General features: G+C 34.5%; 2 protein-coding genes across 6 annotated transcripts in view; one reads left to right on the forward strand and one right to left on the reverse strand.

Annotated features, from left to right (window-relative positions):
• Positions 1-1,789: 1,789 nt before the first annotated feature.
• LOC126969691 (uncharacterized) lies at positions 1,790-9,743 on the forward strand (the record flags this gene model as incomplete). Its single annotated transcript, XM_050815238.1, has 3 exons — positions 1,790-1,829; positions 7,020-7,129; positions 9,590-9,743. Coding segments are annotated over 3 exons (240 nt in total), but the record flags the coding sequence as incomplete, so codon positions are not given.
• A 7,543-nt stretch (positions 9,744-17,286) lies between these two features.
• LOC126969973 (anillin) overlaps positions 17,287-21,050 on the reverse strand; it is a 94,878-nt gene continuing 91,114 nt past the window's right edge. For all 5 annotated transcript variants that reach the window (XM_050815619.1, XM_050815618.1, XM_050815616.1 and 2 more), the window contains exon 21: positions 17,287-18,402. In XM_050815619.1, coding sequence (XP_050671576.1) covers positions 18,121-18,402 — 282 coding nt within the window. In that variant the 3' untranslated portion in view covers positions 17,287-18,120. The remainder of the gene's footprint in view (positions 18,403-21,050) is intronic.

A 21,050-nucleotide genomic window follows, 5' to 3' on the forward strand; every position in this document is an offset into this window, starting at 1 on the left:
CGCATATGCTGCAGAACTAAGCATATTCGCCAATCCTTCAATATGGGGGCCCCACTGCAATTTGGAATCAAGAGTAATGCCAAGAAATATAGCAGATTCCACTGGTTTTACCACCTCTCCATTTAATAAAATATTCGCATCTACATTTTTGACATTTGGCGCGGTGAATTTAATATATTTGGTTTTATGATTATTTAACACTAAGTTATTGGCGCTAAGCCAGTACACGATGTCAGATAGAGCATTGTTTACTTCGTCATATAAAACTTGGCTTCGTTTCACTTTGAATATAAGTGAAGTGTCATCCGCAAACAATACCACCTTGTGTTTTTTTTCTACAAGGGTAGGTAGATCATTTATATAAATTAGGAAGAGGAAGGGTCCAAGAATAGACCCTTGTGGTACCCCCATACCGAGAGGAGTCCCAGGAGATCTCCTGCCATTCACCTCGACCCTCTGAATCCTATTATTTAAATATGAGATCAGAAGATCGACTGCAGATCCTCTTATATCATAGTGGCATAGCTTTCTGACCAGCGTTGAATGTTGAACACAATCAAAAGCCTTAGATAAAATACAGAAGATACCAAGTGCATTCTGTGATTCCTCCCAGGCCTCAAAAATATTCCTGATGAGTTCAACACCTGCATCCGTAGTCGAGCGTCCCCTAGTAAAGCCAAATTGTTATATATGAAGTAACTTATGAGTGTTAAAGTGAGTAAGCATTTGGCTTCAAATATTTTTTTCAAAAATTTTACTAAGGGTCGGCAACACCGAAACAGGGCGATAGTTATTCGGGTCAGAAGTGAGTCCCGATTTAAATATTGGTGTAATTTTACTATACTTCAGAAGGTCAGGAAACACGCCATGTTCAATACAGCTATTAAAAACTAGTGCTAGATATGGTGCTATGACATCAATAACAGAACTTATTATTTTTACAGATATGCCCCATATATCAGCAGTTTTTTTCATTTCCAAGGATCTGAAAGTTTTAATTATTTCTGCTGGGCTAACAACACTGAATTTGAAATTTTGTTTACATTCCTTAACATTTTCCAAAAGAAGTGACCCGGCAACACTGGTGGAGGAGACAAGGGTGCTTGAGATGGAAACTGGAATGTCGGAAAAAAACAACTTTTTAGTTGAAGTACATTTGTTCCCTTCAATATTAAAAGAGGCTAATTGACCAAAGTGGTCTGAGCTCAGTTTACTAATTATTGATTGAGAAATAGGTTTATAATTAGTAAAAATATTATCAATACAGCTTTAAGAGGTGCTGGTTACTCCAGTAGGTTCTAAGAAAATATTTGATAAATTATATGATTTAAACAAAGATTTGAATCTAATACTTGTGGTGGATTTTTCTAATAAGTTAATATTAAAGTCACCTCAAATCATAATATATTTCTTAGATTCTGATAATTTTGATAGAACCTCCTCCAATACACTCTCAAATAACTCATATAATGCATCGGGGGGTCTGTATATACTTACAACAATGGCACACTCAAGCTCTGCACAGGCTATTTCAATGGTACGTTCAACAGAGAGGCCCACAATATCTTTACGGTCTTTGAATTTAAATGATTTACTTATAAGTATAAGAGAGCCGCCACGTGTTGCCTTTTCTCTGCTAAACACACTTGCCACCCGATGACCACTGGAGTTAAAAATGAGCTCATATTTTCTAAGCCAGTATTCAGTAAGACATAAGATATCAATATTTTCATGGTTCATTACTAACTCCAGTTCCAGTTCTAACAATCCTTGCATATTTTGGTGCATCAGGTTTATAACTTTACAATTATTATGTTTACTATTACTTGTACATTGTGTATTTATATTGCTAGAGGAGTCCCCTATTGACTTATTGACTAATTTCAATAATTTGGAACATATTCCAAACCAGAAACTAAACTATAAGACTGCTCAATAGAAGCAGTGTTAATCAAATAATTACTTTGCTCAATAGGAGCAGAGGCCAACAAGCTATTACACTACTCAATAGAAGCAGTGCTAATCGACTTACTAACCTGCTCAATAGAAGCAGGGGACCGGGTTGCCAAATAATTGACTGAGTTTTAAAATAAATAAAAGGATAGCGATTTAGCTGTCTTTTATAAAAATTAGATAGGTGTAACCTATCAAATGTCAACATTTTACATTTATGTTTAATTATATTATTAATATCAATTATGTGTATCCAACGACAACAAAGTTTCCGAACGTTCAGTTCTTCGTGTAAAATTTTCTGATGTGGCTCATACCCATCCCCAATAGTCTTTGAATTGCCTCATAGGTAATCCACGGATTTTCTTCAATTAACCGCATAACAGTAGCCACGTTATTTTAGTTGACGGCAGTTGAAGGCTGCCCTTCACTAAATTCGTCATGTAAAGAAACCCGACCTCTCTCAAATTCAGCGAACCACCGCCTCGCGGTCCTCAAGCCAGGTGCTTCTCTCTCAAAAAGCATTTTGAAGACGAGCGGCACAGTCTTGCGGAGAGAGAACTTTTAAAATAATAAAAAATCATCGCTCTAAAATCTTTTCGACTTAATTCCATTTTCGTTGCGTACGTAGAACATCGATGTGTGATAAAAATTGACAAATGATTTCTTGCCAATTGTTTTCTTTATTACTACGAAGGTTGCAACGTTTCAAAAAATATAACATTCGAAATTCGAATAGTTCCGATTAGCTAGAAGTGCAAAACTTTTAAGTGTGCCCCATGTAGTAGGTAAGTATACTCGTTTATCCTTCTTATATTGCGTGAGTTTGGAAAACGTATTTTCCAAACTCACGCAATATAATCTGCAGAGCTACAAAATACCTCTATATTACTATCGATCAACGCGAGATATTTATTTCTCTTTTATCTTTAATTCCATTTTTACTAATTAGGTGTAATAAATTAGTTTGTAGTAACATTTACTTTGCTAACAATCCGTTAAAAAAAGAAAAAGATTTAGGAGTTTAAGTAAACACGTAGAAATAGCGAGTAAATGCTCATTTTAAATATAAAATATATTTTCACACTTGTCTATTGAATACAAAAATATTCTATTCATAATTCTCCTTTGACGTAAGATGCGCAGATCCGTCCCAGGAAAGTATAAAAGGCTAAACTGGACAATATTATATTTAAAACATTTTTACAATTGTGTCAGGAAACATCGTATTACGAGGCAATATGTATACTTTCAGTACCAGGTAATTTAACGACTAATTAACTGTATTATTAAGCTTCAAGAAATTATATTAGTTTTTAGAAATAAGTTTGAATTTGGGAATAGTTACTTACTGTTCATTCTACAACTACACAGTAAACTTAAATATCGCTAAAATTTAAATTCAATTTTATAAAGTTGAAGAATTGTAAACTTGTAGAGATTTATTTTGGGGCTATTTTGTGTACTTGGAGAAATTTTAATTATAATTTTGTGGTTTTCTAATGTTACCATGAAGTAGGTATATAATTAGTTTCGAGAAAGATTTGAGGAGAGGCCAGTAAGTTTCTTGTAGGTAGGTCTATGTAACGCGTGCTACTATTTGTTATGTAGGTATATATCTCTGTATATTATTTTCATATTTTCTCTATATTTTAATTTACCTACTTATCCTGTGACATATAGGACTCTTCCAGCTTCTAGTCTCTTGCTGTTCTTGTCCAAATATCACTAGTTTTTTTATAATAGCTACACACATTTATATAAGCTCGTCCCATGACTCGTCTGCCCTGTTTCCATTTTACTTTCATTAATTTTGTTTCCTTTTGCCATTGTCATGATTTTTGTCTATTTTTTCTGCTGGCTTTGGTCATATGTCCTGTCCATCGACATTCGAGCTGTAATCTTTTTAAATTAGGTGTCCCACTTTGATGGACATGAGTCTATCTGTTCTTTTCCTGTCATTATGATAAGTACCACTGCTCTTTGATAATTTTTTAGTTTTTCAGCCTTATTGATTTAATCTTATTTTATTTGAATTTGGATAAGGTAACATCTATTCGATAGTACTAACAGATAGAACGAGACACACAACAAATAGAAATCATCACGACAGGTTATTTAAAATCATGTAAGGCCATGATATAGAGTCTCTCATTGCAATGAATATTGGATTACAGCTTCTGCTTTGCAATAACTTAAGAAATTTATATTTTTTTTTATTATTTATTATATTACATTTATATTGGATATGGGACTTTATTTTTATAGTATACCGACTTATTTATTTTACACCCACATATATAGCATTTGTTTATATTTTTTATATTAGTTTGATTATGAAACTACATATCTTTAGATCGATAGCAATGTACATAGGTACCTATAGTGTTTCATTATTTTTTCTGTAATTTTTTCTCTTTTTTATAATTTATACTAAGTTTTGTAATAATGTTGAAAATTGAGATTTTGCATTTGACCATTACGTATAATAAAATATATAGTTTGAATATTTTGTGTTTAACACATTTCATATTTACGACGTGTCCGTTTTAATATAATTGGCCATTTATTAACAAACATACTTATTTCTTATGACAATCTCAACGAGAAAATAAGCAAAAATAAAAAGCATTTAATGTAATTGTTGTTCTGAAAATAGTCGATTGGTAACTCAAATTGTTGGTAGTAATCAAAACTTGTGAGGTTTTCTAATTGTGTAGTATCTTGTAAGGTTTGACCTATTTGTGTCACAGAAATATTATTAGCAAGCGTAATTGCCCTTTGGCAGGCTAATGTAATAGTATGTGATAGTACAGTGGTCGGCAAACTTATTAGCCAAAGAGCCAATTATGAACATTACAACAATTTAAAAAAAATTGAGAGCCACATCTGCTTGTTTAGTAATTTTTTATTACACCAAATAAGTAGTACACTAAATAAAACTAAATGTGCTTGCATCTCCTTGGAAAGTATGAGTAAGTCAGGTCTGTATGTCATTGTTTTTAATGTTAGGTAAACTTGATTCCAAGTTCTCACCAATAAGACGACTTATCAGTTAACTCTTGATAATGTTCATGCTTGAAATATATTGTTCCCATATGTATGTACTATGTAGAACCGAAAAGGGCATAAAAAGGCATAAAAGGCATTTATTTTCTCAAAATTGATTCCTTTAGAATTCTTTTTGATGTCATTTCTTATACTACTAGATACTACTACCGCTTCGGAAACAAATGGCGCTCTGAGAGAGAAGAAGCGGCGCAAGAAACTCTCCCAGCATTCTTTTTTTTGCGATCTTTTCAATAAAAATATACAATATTGTACAGTCATTTCTATCGCTATAAAATAATCACAATCTAGTCCCAGGCTGTCCGATCATTTAGATATTCAGCAGTGGAGTAATAGGATTTACGAAAGAACCATTTTTTTATAAAACATTTAAATTTATTTATTGATAATGCCTGAACAGTGGCTGGGACTTTATTGTAGAAGTGTATACATTTACCCTTAAAGCTATTATGTATCTTATGAAGCCTACTAGAATTAGTTACAAGCAATCCCTTATTTCTAGTGTTATAATAATGAAAATCACTATTAAGAGCAAAAAGGTGACGATTTTTGTGAACATATATTAAATTTTCATAAATGTACTGACAATGAACAGTCATAATATTTATTTCTTTAAATTTTTCTTTGAGAGACTGTCTATAACCAAGCTGATATATACACGAACAGTTCTCTTTTGCCGTGCAAACACTATATCAATGTCAGCAGCATGACCCCTTAGTAATATATCGTACGTCATGATGCTGTGAAAATAACTAAAGTACACTAATCTAGTGGTCGCAACATTCGTGTACTCTCTAATCTTTCTAACTGCATATGCCGCAGAGCTGAGTCTATCTGCTAGATGGGCAATATGTGGACCCCACTGAAGCTTTTTATCTAACGTGATAACCAAGAAGACCGTAGTGTCCACAAGTTCCAATCTCTGGTCATTTATAAGTACGTTGGTTTGTACCTCCGCTAGGTTTGGTGTAATGAACCGTAAAATCTTTGATTTTTTACTGTTTAAGTGCAGATTATTAGTCTCAAACCAACGCACTATCTTTGAGAGTGCATTGTTTACCTCGTCATCAATATCCGCACGTCGCTTCACTTTAAAAATAAGTGAAGTATCATCAGCAAACAATACAATCTCATGGCTATGATCTAACACAAACGGTAGATCGTTAATATATATAAGAAACAAGAAAGGACCGAGAATAGAACCCTGTGGAACACCTATTCCCACAGGTTTTCCCGAAGACCGTTTGCCATTTACATAGATTATCTGAACTCTTTCGCTTAAATATGATTTTAAGAAGGCAAGAACAGCAAACGCTTGCTTTTTACCTGATAGTAAGCGTCAGTAATACTATTCCAAGCATTGAAAATGATCATATCTTCCTGCTCCAAGTCATTCAAAGCAGACCACTTGTGGTGTGAACTAAGATCACATTTTCCATCTCCAATATTTCCAATTCAACACAAAGATGTCCGAATTTAGAGCACCATATCTCCTTCCTTGAACCTTGCTTGATTCAAAATCCAGCAATTGTATTTCAAAGCTACTGTTGTGCCAGAGCCGCACTTGAGGAGCCAAAGAGTCACATGCGGCCCTGGAGCCGCACTTTGCCGACCACTGTTACGATAGTAGAAAGCACAGTTCTGAAGGTCATCTACTCGTAACTAATAATCGCCGCGAGTCTCAACACCATTGCAACCAACGGGCCGACTCGTGTGATGTTCTGGTGTTTTGCTGAAGAATGTAGGCGGCGATGATCACTTAACATCAGGTGGTTTCAACTTCTTCTTCCATAAAAAGTAGATCCACACAGTGAAAGACAGTAAGGTGTAGAAATTTTTAGAAGAGGACTTGTTCGAAAGACAAGCTGTTTAACTGCACACCGATAATTTAGATTTAAGTTTAAATTTATTAAAGTCTATATTTTTTATAAGTTAATAAATAACTGAATTTTCACTTTTTAGATTGTTTGCCTTCCTGTCATTTTGCGTCCTGGTGACCTTGATATCATCCCAGGTTACCTTCAGCAAGGACTGGAAGGGTGGGAAGAGGAACGCCCCTACTTATGTGGACTGTGGACCTTTTACCAAATTATGCAAACGATTCATTGTAAGTTGGGTATCTTATAAGATATAGAACAAGTTAGGAGTACCTAGCGACAAGATAGTTAAGGCACTTTCACCAACAAAGGATTCGTTCTTATCATAGAAAAATAAATAGGAAGGTTCTACAAGCGACAAAGCGCTTTAAACATGTCGCCGCATAGGTGACTTATAGATCGCTAACGAGTAGATAGTGATTAACCCCCTTATTCATAATAGTCTGCTAACTTAAAGCATTGCTAATTCTCACTCTGTCTTCTTCTATTGATCTAAGTCAGAATGAGAAACAACACTCTTAAGCGGATGATTAAAGTTGGCGGATTGAGTTAGTATTCACTGGAACGGCGGGCTCGGAAGAACGCGTTAATATAGTTATATTTCTGTATATCTGACTGCGGAAACTCTTACACAACCTTCAACTATACCAATCAAAATATGATCTTAATTTTGCACACCATTTCTGTCCCTCAATATGTCTTTTTTTTATTACTTTATTTAGTGGCACGGGATGCAAGTTACGGCACCTAATTTCTAATTGTATTCGTATTGCCGTCATATGCAAACCGCTGCTGTACAAGTCCATTTGATATACAAATTAAATTTTTATAACAACTCTCGGGTTAAATTCCAGCGCTCTACCAGCTAAACCAACCGTCCGCATGCCGTATAATGTGTAAATCGTGGTATGTTTTCTTCAACACTCGGGCTGTGGCTCCATGTAGGCCCTTAATATTTCTTAATTTATTCGTTTTGCCGTTATTTTGCACGCCAATGATGTGTGTATATAGCGACAGTCGTCCCGCAAGGGATAGCACATTTTACCACACATTTACTACCTACTTTCTTATTTAGATTTTTATAGTTCTGTACCATTGTAAGTCATCTGTACCATTTTTAATTGAAAATAATCATATTGCATTATTACTTTAACCATTCACAAAGTGCGTTATCACTAGGCTGACGCTGAAATAAAAAATTGTTCTAAGCTTGAACTCGGCTAAGTTTTACGTAAGTAAAGTCTGAGCAAAGACTATAGAGATCTATAGAGCGAATTTAGACTTAGCTAAGACCTTCTTATGTAAAACTTAGCTGAGTGTGATAAAACGCGAACTTGACTTTTGCATTGGGCTGTTTTAGCTTTGGCAAACTTTCAGCTGTCAAATAAATAGTTATTTGACAGCTGAAAGTTTGTATAATTGAATTCGTTTTTATAGAAAAACGAATTCAATTATTGATTATGCTAAGCATGCACTCAGCTAAGTGTAAGTTGAGGCGAAGGGTAAGCAGAAACCACGCAAACAAGGCATTTTTAGACAAGTTTATTAGTGAAATTACACCATTTGGAGCTATGAACACTATTTTATCATATAACACATACCCTTAAGGCTTATTTGTAAGTTTCTAATGTTTGCTGTTGGTTATAAGTAAACACTCCAGAGCTATTTTGAACTACCACTTTTCATTGCGGTTAAACAAGTTTTTTCTCGGCATGACGCATTTGTTTAGTACTATTCTCTATTTGCTATGGTATTTATATAGCTTGTACTTTTTTTTGTGTAGGTACATTTATTCCGATTAGTAATCAATAATGAGAATTGTAAGCATATAAACTGTTTGCGCCTGTTAAAATATTACGATTTCCACGCAAGAATTTTGAAAATGTTGGCTTTGTTACATAGATCGCGGGCCGGCAGCCGTGAACTCATATCGCTCAAGGTCCCTAGCATTTAGTGTCGCCTTAAGTCTGAGCAAAGTCTAAGTACGCTTTATTGATCTAAGTCTGAGATCATTTGGTCAATGTCATCTGGTCATTTGACAGCTTAAATATGCTGAGTTTAAGATAAGACAGCCCAATGCAAAAGTCATGTTCGCGTTTTATCACACTACATAAGTAAAGTCTGAGCAACATCTTAGTACGCTAAGCTTTCAGCCTAAGGATGTAATTTATACTATCGACCACGAAGAACGAATTCAAATTCAAATATTTTTAATCAAAATAGGATGTGACATCACTCATTGAAAGTCAAAAAACTACCACCATTTCCAAAACGAATGCCTCAGACCTGAGAATAATGGGCGCAACAATCTAAGCGGTCTTTTTTTTATCAAAAAATATGTTTACAAATTAATACTCTACAGTTAAACTTATTATTTAATAGCCTGAGAGCGGTCGCTCCATTCCCAATCTGTGGTATCATTAAGAAAGACCTTTACCACACAAACGTTTTTAACAATTCTTTTGAATAACGTCATACTTTTGTTTTGGAAATTTTCTGGGATCTTGTTGTAAAAGCATATACACACAAAAGACTATAAATAAAGAATAACTGTTTCTGGTGTTAACATTATGGTTATGACTGTTTCTAGCAAATTCACTTATATGCCTATGAATATACATTACATATCGTTTCACGTATTTGTTAGGTCGAAGATTATCTGTTAATGACATTTGATAAACTGTTCACAGCATGATTTGAAGCAAGTGGTGTCTGCAGACTTCAGACGCAAGCGGTTGGAGCCGGAAGACCTTCAGTTGTCTTATGACGACGACAAATAAGCGATAAGTCTGTAACTAAACGATGGCTGGTCGAAGATTGTTGTACTTTTAACCAACTTGTATATATTCGATAATAAATGTGTTATATTGGAACTTAGTGATGTCACATTATGTACTTATTTATAAAAATCTACAATTAATACTACCTACACTACTTTCGGACAACTGTAGACATGTGTTATCAGTGGGAGGCTACTTTGCACAGGATGCCGGCTAGATTATGGTTACCACAACGGCGCCTATTTCTGCCGCGAAGCAGTAATATGTAAACATTATTTTGTTTCGGTCTAAAGGGCGCTGCAGCTGGTGACATTACTGGGCAAATGAGACTTAACATCAGGTCTCAAGGTGACGAGCGCATTTGTAGTGCCGCTCAGAATATTTGGGTTTTTCAAGAATCCTGAGTGCCACTGCATTGTAATGGGCAAGGCGTATCAGTTACAATTAACTGAACGTCCTGCTCGTCTCGACATATTGCTTAACCTATGACCAAGCATTTAAGATGATATTTGGATTTACCAGCTTTATACAAGCTCCCCACAATCCAGCATGATAGCAACAAGGAGTCGCTGTTCAGAAAAAAAAAATACCCAAAATTTGGATACAACAATCTGTTATTATGAGCGCGTGAGTTGAATGCAGTCGGGGCGTGGTGTAAAGAGCGGGCATATTTCCCCCCGCTGTCCGCACGCCTACAGTGTAGTGCTGTGTTATCGCGTTAATACTAAAGTTGGGGTCCCATGTTTTTTTTATTGAAGTTATTTTTATATTATAGCTTCTTTAGGCACGTTATGAATAAATGATGAGAGTGAAATTTAAAGATGCGCGCGCTTTACTGTAACACAAAAGAAACAGGGTGAAGTTGGTTCCTAAAATTTTCAGACGCTTGCGATATCGTTATTTTTTTTTTTTGGTTTCTTCGTCCATTATTAGGACAGGCAAAGGGTTCTAACCCATACAGCCGTATTCGTTATTTAATAATTAATTGTCAAAGCCATATTTGTAAGACTTTTACAATATTGTTCTTTACACTACTGGGAATTGATTTAGACTCACACTTCACATGGAAGCCATATCTACAGAAATTAAAAAGCAAAATGTCATCTTTTACTTATGCTCTTTACCAACTAAAACGCGTAACAGATTACAAATCTGCCCTTGCTGCTTATTATGCATATGCACAGTCTAGATTATCATATGGAATATTAATATGGGGAAACTGTAGTGAAATAAAAGATATATTTATTCAACAGAAAAAAATGTATCAGAATTTTAGAAAATATTCAGCAGATGGATTCATGTAGACCATATTTTATTAAACACAAAATTTTAACTCTTACTTCAATTTACATCCTAGAAGCATGTAAATTTGTTAAAAAACATTCGGACTTATACTCAACACTACCAAATAACAAGCGAAATAATAGAAATTTAAACAAATTAAAAATTTCCCAAACAAGTATGTCATTAGTGTCATCGAGCCCTCACCACATGGCAATAAAAATTAATAATCACATCCCAAACGAAATTAAAAATAAAGAGAAGCCTTCTCTATTTAAAAGACATCTTAAAAATTTTTTAGTTTCAAAATGCTTCTACGATTTACCCGAATTTTTTAATTACAAGTGTGAGAATTAGTTACAATATAGTATAAGAATGTATAAAATGTATAAGACTTATTTATTTTATGTATAACGTTGCTGTGCCCTTGCAGGGCGTCACATATTGTCTACCCATTAATGTACCAACCATCCTACTGTAAAATGTGACTTGCAAAAAAATATTTTGATTTGATTTGATTCTACAAACGTAGAATAGATGGAGGAATATTATTTTAAGGATTTTTGCTTTGTTAAGCCAAAGAAGTATAACTTCTTGCGTGCATACGTATATAAGTACAAACACACTTTTTTCATTATGACTGATCCGAGCCCATCAGGTTCTGTTACAAAAAACGAGTTTTTTTTTCACCGCAAAGCAAGAGAAATGGTAAGAAATATTTTAGATGTGAGAAAATTTGAAATTTTTTCTAGTGTAAGATGGTAAACTTGAAGCATTGTTTAAATTTATCGACACCCTCATGATTATAATTAGGTGACAGCACTATCGCATTCCTGAACTCTGCATTCAACTGGCGCCTTATCTCTATGTTAAATTTGTATCATATTTCCCATGATGCGTGTTGTCTGTATGTTGCGCCTAAACTATCTTAAACATGCTTTTAATATAATTTGTCGTAAAATGAAAAGTCTATCTTTATGAACAAAAGTTTACAATTACCACTTTCTTAATTAATTGTAATTTTCATCCCTGAAATGCACTTGATCGGCGAGTCTGTAGTATTTAGAATACATACTTACGAAGATTAAAAATACTATGTTTTTTATTTTTACCTTATTAATTGCAGCATCGCAACCGTGTGACTCAACCTAAAATACCTACCACTCACCAAATATACATACCGCACCGCAAAGCTGTGGAATGAGCTTCCATGTGCGAAGTTTCCAGGACTCTTAACTCTACACAGCAACACTCCTGTGATTCCTCTGGAGTTGCAAGAGAATGTGGGGGGCGGTGATCACTTAACATCAGATGACCCACTTTACTACTTTGTGAAATTGTTTTCCGGCTACAGTATTTTCAGGGCCGGATTTAAACTTAATGCCGCCCCTGGGCACCGGAAAAAAATCCGCTTACTTATAACTTATAGTTTATATATTTTATTTTTCAATTGAATTTCTTGAATTATCAATTAAACCAAAAATTGTTAACTAACAGAATTAATTAATTACTGAGCAATCTTGATAAGACTAAAAAAAATTTTTTTTGACTTTCAAAATTTTGCCGCCCTGGGCCAAGTGCCCCTAGTGTAAATCCACCGCTGAGTATTTTGCATTAATGTTCCGAAGAGCTATTTGACTTGATGTCCTCGTCACCCAATTCCACCTTCGATATTCTTTGGATATCATCTCACCACCTGAATGTCTGTCCACCATAGAGTGCGGTTTTAAGGAACTTTCTACCCCGATCAACCCAATTTTCAAACATCCTTGCGTAGTGTCTGAAACGATACGTTTAGATAGAGTACGTTCAAAAAAAGCTCACCCACCTCTAAAAAGTCAGGGTTTCGTTCTCGAATTTTCTCCTCCGAAATGAACTTATCGTAACTTAATTTTGGTAACTGAATGTCTGTTTCGTACTGTTTGCATTTTTCCGCTTATTGTTGTCCGATTTATATACCTACTAGGCCTAATCTGTTTGCGGCCTATACGACTAAGCAGTTTTAAGCACTTTTTCAGGTACTAGCAATTACAAAAATAAATATAAAAAAAGGAAAAATAGAGAGACACAAATAATGATAATATGGATCTTATTTGAAAATAATTTTGATCTAGGATCAAAAACCAAGGAGAATACTCGAGAACGTTTGTATGGTAAAATGACCACTGTTTCCAAATACCTCTTGGGATTTTCTGAAAATCGGTGTGAAGTAGCAGTTAAGTCCCGTTTTGTTGCGGCTAGGTTAGCATTGAGAACTAAATAAATTTGAGTGTTGTCTCAGGCCGCATGTGCATTCTAGGAAGAATTTTACCAGTGGGAGGCTCTTTTACACAGGATGCCGGCTAGATGATAAAAAAAACCCTTATCATTTAGTGATACTGACATATAGTGACATTTCATACCCATCGGTCCAGCCGTATGGAGGACATGAGACTTTATATATAGGATGGTTTTGTACTGACGAGAAGCATAAAGTAAAATTTTATATTATGCTACTACGAATATAATACCTACTTTTAGTAGGTACAGTAACGTATTCGTAACCATAGTTACCTGTTGTAATGTATCAAGTTTGTTCTGCTGCAAATTCTCTTTCTTCTCAAAGCATAATGCCGTATGACATTATACTGTGGAAACAATGAAATAGGCGCGCTGTATTATTGTCAGATTCCCATTTTCCTGACTGCAAAGCCAGCGGAACTCAGGCTGAAATCTATAGAGCGTACTTAGATGTTGCTCAGAGTTTAATTACGTAAAACTTAGCTGAGTGCGAGCTTAGCATAATCTTTGACTTAGTTTTAATAGTCATTTGACAGACATGGTCGCTAACTATGGGCCTTATGAGGAAGCTGTTGCTCAGCGGTCAATGGAGAGGGCTATGCTCGGAGTTTTCCCTGCGTTTCCAGAAATTAGGAGATCCGTTGGAGATCCAAAGTCACCGACATGGTTCAAATTATTGCGAAACTGAAGTGGCAGTGGGCAGGGCACATAGTTTGACGGATAGATGGCCGTTGGGGCAGTAAGGTCCTCGAATGGCGACCACATACCGGAAGGCGTGTTGGTAGGCCGCCCACAAGATGGACCGATGACCTTGGTCAAGATCGCTGGAGTAGGTTGGATGAGGGCAGCGCAGGACCGATCGTCGTGGAGATCTTTGGGGTAGGCCTTTGTCCGTGTCAGTGCCTTCCGGCTGAAATGATAATTTCAGCTGTCAATATTGGGACTCCAATCGACTCTGCGTTTTGTTCTAATGTAATTGCAAGAAATATTGTAGTCTCCAATAGTGAATTTCTCACTGTTTAATAGATCGCTATTTGCATCAAATTTATAGGGACTATAAAAACTAATGAAGTGTTGTCAGAAAATAAACCAATTTACCACAAGTTTTTTTATGAAATACGCTGGATTATTTATAAAGAATACGAATAGAAAAGGACCTAAAATTTAACCCTGTAATGCACCCGTTCACATTGTTGCCCCAGAGGTCTAATTGTCATATATTGTCCATCTATCTTATCTAAGTTTTAATGTCAGACAATAAGCGGTTTACTTTTTAAGAATTTCACTATTGAATTGTTTTTTTATAAAAATAAGATACCATAAATAAAACCAACACATTAATTACACAATTTTATTGCTAAAATAAATTGATTTTATATACAGTTACTTGAATAGCAACATATTTGTACTGTAAATTGCAAAATTTCATAAAATTACATTTCATTGCAAATGATTCTGGCTAACTTCCAAAGTAGAACTTGACAATTTTACAAGTTCCTTTTCAGAACATTGTTTTGCTTTTAAATTTCCTTATTCAGGATTTTTTTTAATTTAAACTTAAACACTCTAGAGACAATAAAATAAAAGTTCAAATTTTTTGTCAATATTGACAAAAAATCTGTTTTGTTTCCATACCTATATAGGTATGGAAACTATGAACATTGGCCGCGACTTCTATAGTCCGAAAAGTTGTATGAACGTCGACAAAACAAGGTTGCGCTTGTAAGTCTTAGATAATTTATACGTCCAGATAGACTGTGTCAGCTGTGAAAATGTCAGTAAAAATTAACAGGTTAACAGTTAACCTCTATTTTGAGCAACGAACGCACACTAACAAAAAGTGACAAACAAATCGCGAGTGTAAAACGTAGCTTGTCACGCACACTAAAGTATCAAACCTGGCCTGTTTTCATTGGTTGTCTAATAGCATGAGGCTCAATCTAGATGTATAAGTTATCTAAAGCTAAAGGCTTTGTTAGTTGTCACCAACAATATATCAGTATTCAAATTGCTGCCATTTTTTATTGAATAAAAATATGACTAAGGCAAATGCTTCACCCATTCAGGCAAATAATTTACTTGTGATTTTTATTATCTGCTGATAAGATTACCACAAATCGCGAGTGTAAGACGTAGCTTGTCACGCACACTAGAGTAATAAACCTGGCCTGTTTTCATCGGTTATCTAGCAGCATGAGACGCTATCCAGACGTACAAATTATCTAAATATTCAGTAATCAAAGACTGTTTCCAAATTTCTGACAGTGTCCAACATATATTATGATTCCTTTTCAAGTCTAATGAAATTATTATCGTCACTTTTTAACGAGCTTATTGGTAAAATTATTCGTACTACATATGTTGAAAATAAAAATTAACATGGAAATGGAAAATTTGGCTCGTAGTTAATTAAAAAAGAAGGTACTAGAAGTTAAATAGCCGGGTCAAACATATCACCTATAGTTGAGTAACAGACCACCAGCGAGTTAGTAGTGATTTAGTATATTAATCGGATAAGGAGACATGTGAAACAATTGTAAATTATTATACGAAAAAACAATGTATTTGAGTATATCTATATGTATCGAGATGTAATAACATTTCGAACATATAGCTTAGTGATCCCTGCCAACTTAGCTAAAGGTCCCAGGTTCGAATCTCGGTAGGTGCAAACATTGATATAATTATGAAAATTGATGTTTGTTTGCGAGTCATGGATGTTTATATATACATACATATTCGTGTATGTTTAAAGTATGCATATTGTATTAAATATATTTTCATTGTCTTATACCCACAGTAGAGGCTATGCCTAGTTTGGGGCAAGATAATTTGTGTAACAGTGTGTCAATATTATTATTATTTTATCGGAAATCTTTATTCAACTGCTGTCTTTTTAAATTGGCTACTCAGTTTTTGCAGCAAGTCCGTCAATATTTGCAGCAAGTGCGTTGCAAGCGTACGCTGCAATGTAAAAATATGTACACACATATATATAGACATTCTGCAAGAAATGAGCACTTAAAACACTTCTATTACCTTCTTTTATTTAGATATTTCTATGATTAAACTAAATTAATAAGTATTCTAAAATAATATAATGTTATGACCTAAATTACTATATCAAATGTTACATAAAATAATAATATTCGAGTAAAAAACTATTATTAAGAATACATCAAATTAAAATTAAATATATGTATATATGTGCATGCCTGTTGGAACTTTTCATGATCTTTATTAAAATGAGTATGGAATTAGTAGAAAATATAAGATACGTGGCTTCTAGGCTATAGATGAATATATTACATAATACTATTTAAAATACTTGGCATCGCAAATTAAATTTTCAATATTATATATAAATAAATTAAATAATCCAATCATTGGTTGTTTTATTATTAAAAATGTCAGATATGGCGAGAATGTCAGATGTAAAATTTAAGTAATGTAAGATTTAAAAGGTCATTTCGTCAATTTTCTCTGTAATTGAGAAACCTCATCAACTTTGATTTCTTAAGAAGTATGTATAATCGGTGTCAGAGCATATTGAGACCTCTAGTCATTATTAAACAATTTGGAACATAATAAACAACTGACTTAACATACAATGTCATCAAAGTAAAATATAATATACACTAAATTTAGGAATTTGTTAACAGTGTTCTCTATTGTGTGGTCAGACTGGTTTCTAAGTGATCGAATTGGTTTATTAATATTTAAATACGGAAATATATATTTGTTAATATTGACTTTTAAATAGATTAGAAACGAGATTGAATTTTAAACAATAAAAAAGGCTTATCGTCAATGTTGTATTTAAAATTTGTAGCCAATTATATAATTGTATTTTGTATTGTAATGGAAACACTGGTTCCTATAGCAAAGAAGTTTAAGACCACTACACTATTAACTGGTCCGTGAGGGTATTTGATTATCGCAGTCATATTAACAACTAGCTTACAATAGGGAATATGCATAATTTAGTGTTATTTGATAGCTTACATAGCTACATACAACTGCAACTCACCCCGAGTTTCAATTTAAAAAAATCTTAAAATTAGCCAACCCACTCGGATACTAAACGCCTACCAAAATACAAAAATGGCGCGATTGGCGCGCACGAACATAGACATATTTTGCTGAAAATTTATATTTTTTACTTCAAATTTCCTCTGACCATTTGTGTCGCTTTTCAAATATTTGGTATACCAAGAAATTATTGCACTTTTCAAAAGTATCTTGCTCAAAATAATATTATCATCAAATCATTGGCAGGCATTATTCTAAACTAATAATATTTGTAAAAAAAATCGAGTTTTCTTTAAATCTAAACAAAACAATTTGTTATTTTTAAAGTGATAACCCTCACTTCTGGGATTAATTTCCTAGCGCTTTGCAGAATAGAACCAGTCCCCATGCAACCTCAACTGAGTATTTGAGGTCCAAAGTCAAAAGATTGTTATCGTTTTGTTTTGTGACTTTTAGTATATTTTTTGTCGATGTGTTCAATATCTTTGCTACAAATACGAGAAGTGAACTGGTTCCTTTTTGAATAAAAAATTTTGGTTTATTTTTTTCGGGGTATCAAACAGTAATTTTTTTATGATTTTGTGGACAATAATTTTTTTACCAAAATTTATGAACGATGCGGGTCTCGAAGCCGTGCCTCTCGGGTTCCGCCGAGAGCTCTTACAAACTGGGGAAACTGTTCGAATGACGCATAGATCGTAAATCTTTGTATGTCTTGGTCAACTCTCAGGTTGTGACTCCGAGCGGTCGCGGGTTCGAGTCCCGCATCATTCACAAATTTTTGGTTACAAATTTAATTCCTTTAAATCGTATGCATATACTCAAGTGAGTCATCGTCGAAGCAACAATCAGTCGTCGTCTAAGCAACACCTGACATACTCCAGAGCCCTGTTCAGTATCTCCAGCCAGACGTCCCGGTCCCGCGGCGTGTCGGCAGCGAGCAGGTGCCGTCTGCGAACCACTCCGTCGGGACCCCTGACGTACACCAGCGACCCGCTGTCGGCCACGATGAGCCCGGCCGGTACGGACGTCTCTAGCAGCAACGTGTTGGGACGGGCGCAGAGGTCACGCGGGGCCCTTGTCACCTTTTCCGATATCACTGTCGTTAGATCGATGTCACCGATTGGCATCTGCAATGGTAATTAATATAAATTTTATTTCAGACACAGAGATCCATACAAAATACAAGATATGATAGTAAAACAACTTATTTTATGTTTATTTAGTAATACGGCTTTACTCACGATTTATCGGTGTTGGTGCCGACTAGTTTCAGACCATTCCGAGGTCCTTCATCAGGGTGAGTGTAGTGGGTTCACTGAACTAGTCGGTACTAACACCGATAAATCGTGAGAAGAGCCGTATTACTACAGTTATTTATGCAACTGTTGCGTAATAAGGGGTATTAAAACACGAATGTGATAATAGTATCACATGAGTGTTTTAATAGCTAATTATCAACAGTTGCATACAAGACTTTATCTACACCCAGAATATGAATCCTCTAAAAAATTCTGGAACATATAGCTTACTGCTTACATTAAAACACCAGTCTTAGTAGTAACCTAATACCATTCATTACTGATTATATACAAATAAACTAATTAGTATTAATGAAACAATTATTTATTTTAGTGGTAATTTACATTAAGTATAGTACAATAGTTAAAATTCACTCGAATATAATGTTCTTTTGCAGCGTTTAAAATGAATCGCTCATGTTATGTAAACAAAACAATAAAATTTCGAAGAAAATGGCGGGGATTCGAATAACCTACTTTTTTTTTACGGCGCGCGAAGTTCTGGTAGTGTGGAACGTGCCTAAACGAAAATGTTATTTTTTGGAAATTCATACAGATACCACGCATCGAGCAATAAGAATGTGGCTGTCTGTTGAAACTCTTGGCGCATGAAGGGATAAAAAAAAACATAGAAGTGTTGTTATGAAATTCAGTACAACATTACAACACTCTTTTGGATGATGTAATGGTTATTAAAACATTGAGTGTTTTAATGTTGGCAATAAGCTAACTGTTACAGAATCTTTAATAAAGGATTTAAAGCATGGGTGTAGATAAAATAAGTTAATCATGTCTCACCAAAGTTTAAATAATTTATTTTATGTTAGTAAACACATAAATAACAATAATTAAAACTGAAGGCTCTTATGGTAGGGCATAAATAAACGCACATGTCCAAGCGCAAAGTGTCGCAAGAAGAGGCCATCATGTTTATCTGTGTTCATAATGCTAATGAAAATGTTGTATATATCATTAGTTTAAATTAATAAATGGGAGATCTTAACTTTGCGTATGCTTTCATAATATGTGAAATATTACAAACACCCTCTACTTTTTCCCAACATATAATTAAAGGAAATATTTATAGTGACACAAAAGCGTAAGTTTATTAGACTTTGAAACTAAAACTACTTACTACAAGCTGATTTACTATTGAAAGTTGGCGGGGAGTGACTAGCGCGGTGCCAGAAGCTAGCTACATAAAATAACGGATTGAACGAAATTTATTAATTACTAGCTGACCCGACAGACGATGTTCTGTATATAATAAATACTATAATGTTTTTATATGATTTTGTCAATAATATATCATAACATCAAAAATTACTTCGTAAAATGTGCACCCTGCTGTCGTAATGAAATTGTTTCACAGCAGAACTGTCAAACCGTGCGTCAATAAATTCTTTCATAGAAATTATGTATGGACACATCAAAGGAAATACAAATTTGTTGTTTTTATTTAATTTAGCAGCATTTTCCTTTTTATTCACCTTTTAAACCTTCTCTGGACTTCCACAAATAATTCAAGACCAATATTAGCCAAAACGGTCCAGCCGTTCTCGAGTTTTAGCGAGACTAACGAACAGCAATTCATTTTTATATATATAGATTTGCTATTTTCTTTATGTTTTAGAATTGGTTTTTTTCTTACATATATGGTCTGTTATGTAACTGATACACCGGTTCTTTTTTTTTGGGGATTATTCCTAAATAAATTACTCCTAACTAAATTATTATACAAGTAAGTAAGTTTCTAAAGATCGACAAGAGATATAGTGTCACGCCGAGCCTTATTCGTGTTTGGCAGTATGGTCAAACCTAGTGCAACGTGCGGTTGTGTTAATGATACTTAAAAATATTGTGAAAATCACACTTCCAGGATTTTTTCTATCCATTTATTGTAATTGTGAATATTATTTAGTCAAGACATTATCGTGAAAATTAAGAACGCAATTCAATGAAGTGTATATACGATACAATACATCTTATTGGAATGAACACGTTGCTCTTTTTTAGATGGCATTGTCAATAGAAATAAATAAGGTTTAATTTTGATAATATATTTGTTGCAGTCAAGAACGTCGAGCCAATAAGCGAGTATGATAATGATTCGGTATTCGTCTTAGCTCAGGGTGTAATCGGCGTGCGGCTAGAGCGGGCGAGAGCGGCTGGGCGAGTAGGCCTCAGCCAGTCAGAGAAGAACAATCGAGAAAGGCAGTTAATCGCAGGCGCAAGTCGGGACACCACGTCTTTATTACGTCATCGTAATTGTGAAATGATCCTACATTTACTATTGTAACGTTTGTTGTAACTTATTATACTGTGTTTGTAAGACTGTGTTTAACTTGCTGTCGTGTTAAACGCCCACAGCAATGGACAATCGCGAGGATCCATGTGACCAATCATCCCCAGTTATATTTATATAGAAATTATAAACAACTGAGGAAAGATTTACGGTCGTTCCCAACATTCAGTCA

Source organism: Leptidea sinapis, chromosome 19 (genome assembly GCF_905404315.1).
Source record: "Leptidea sinapis chromosome 19, ilLepSina1.1, whole genome shotgun sequence".
In the NCBI taxonomy this organism is placed as follows: Eukaryota; Metazoa; Arthropoda; class Insecta; order Lepidoptera; family Pieridae; genus Leptidea; species Leptidea sinapis.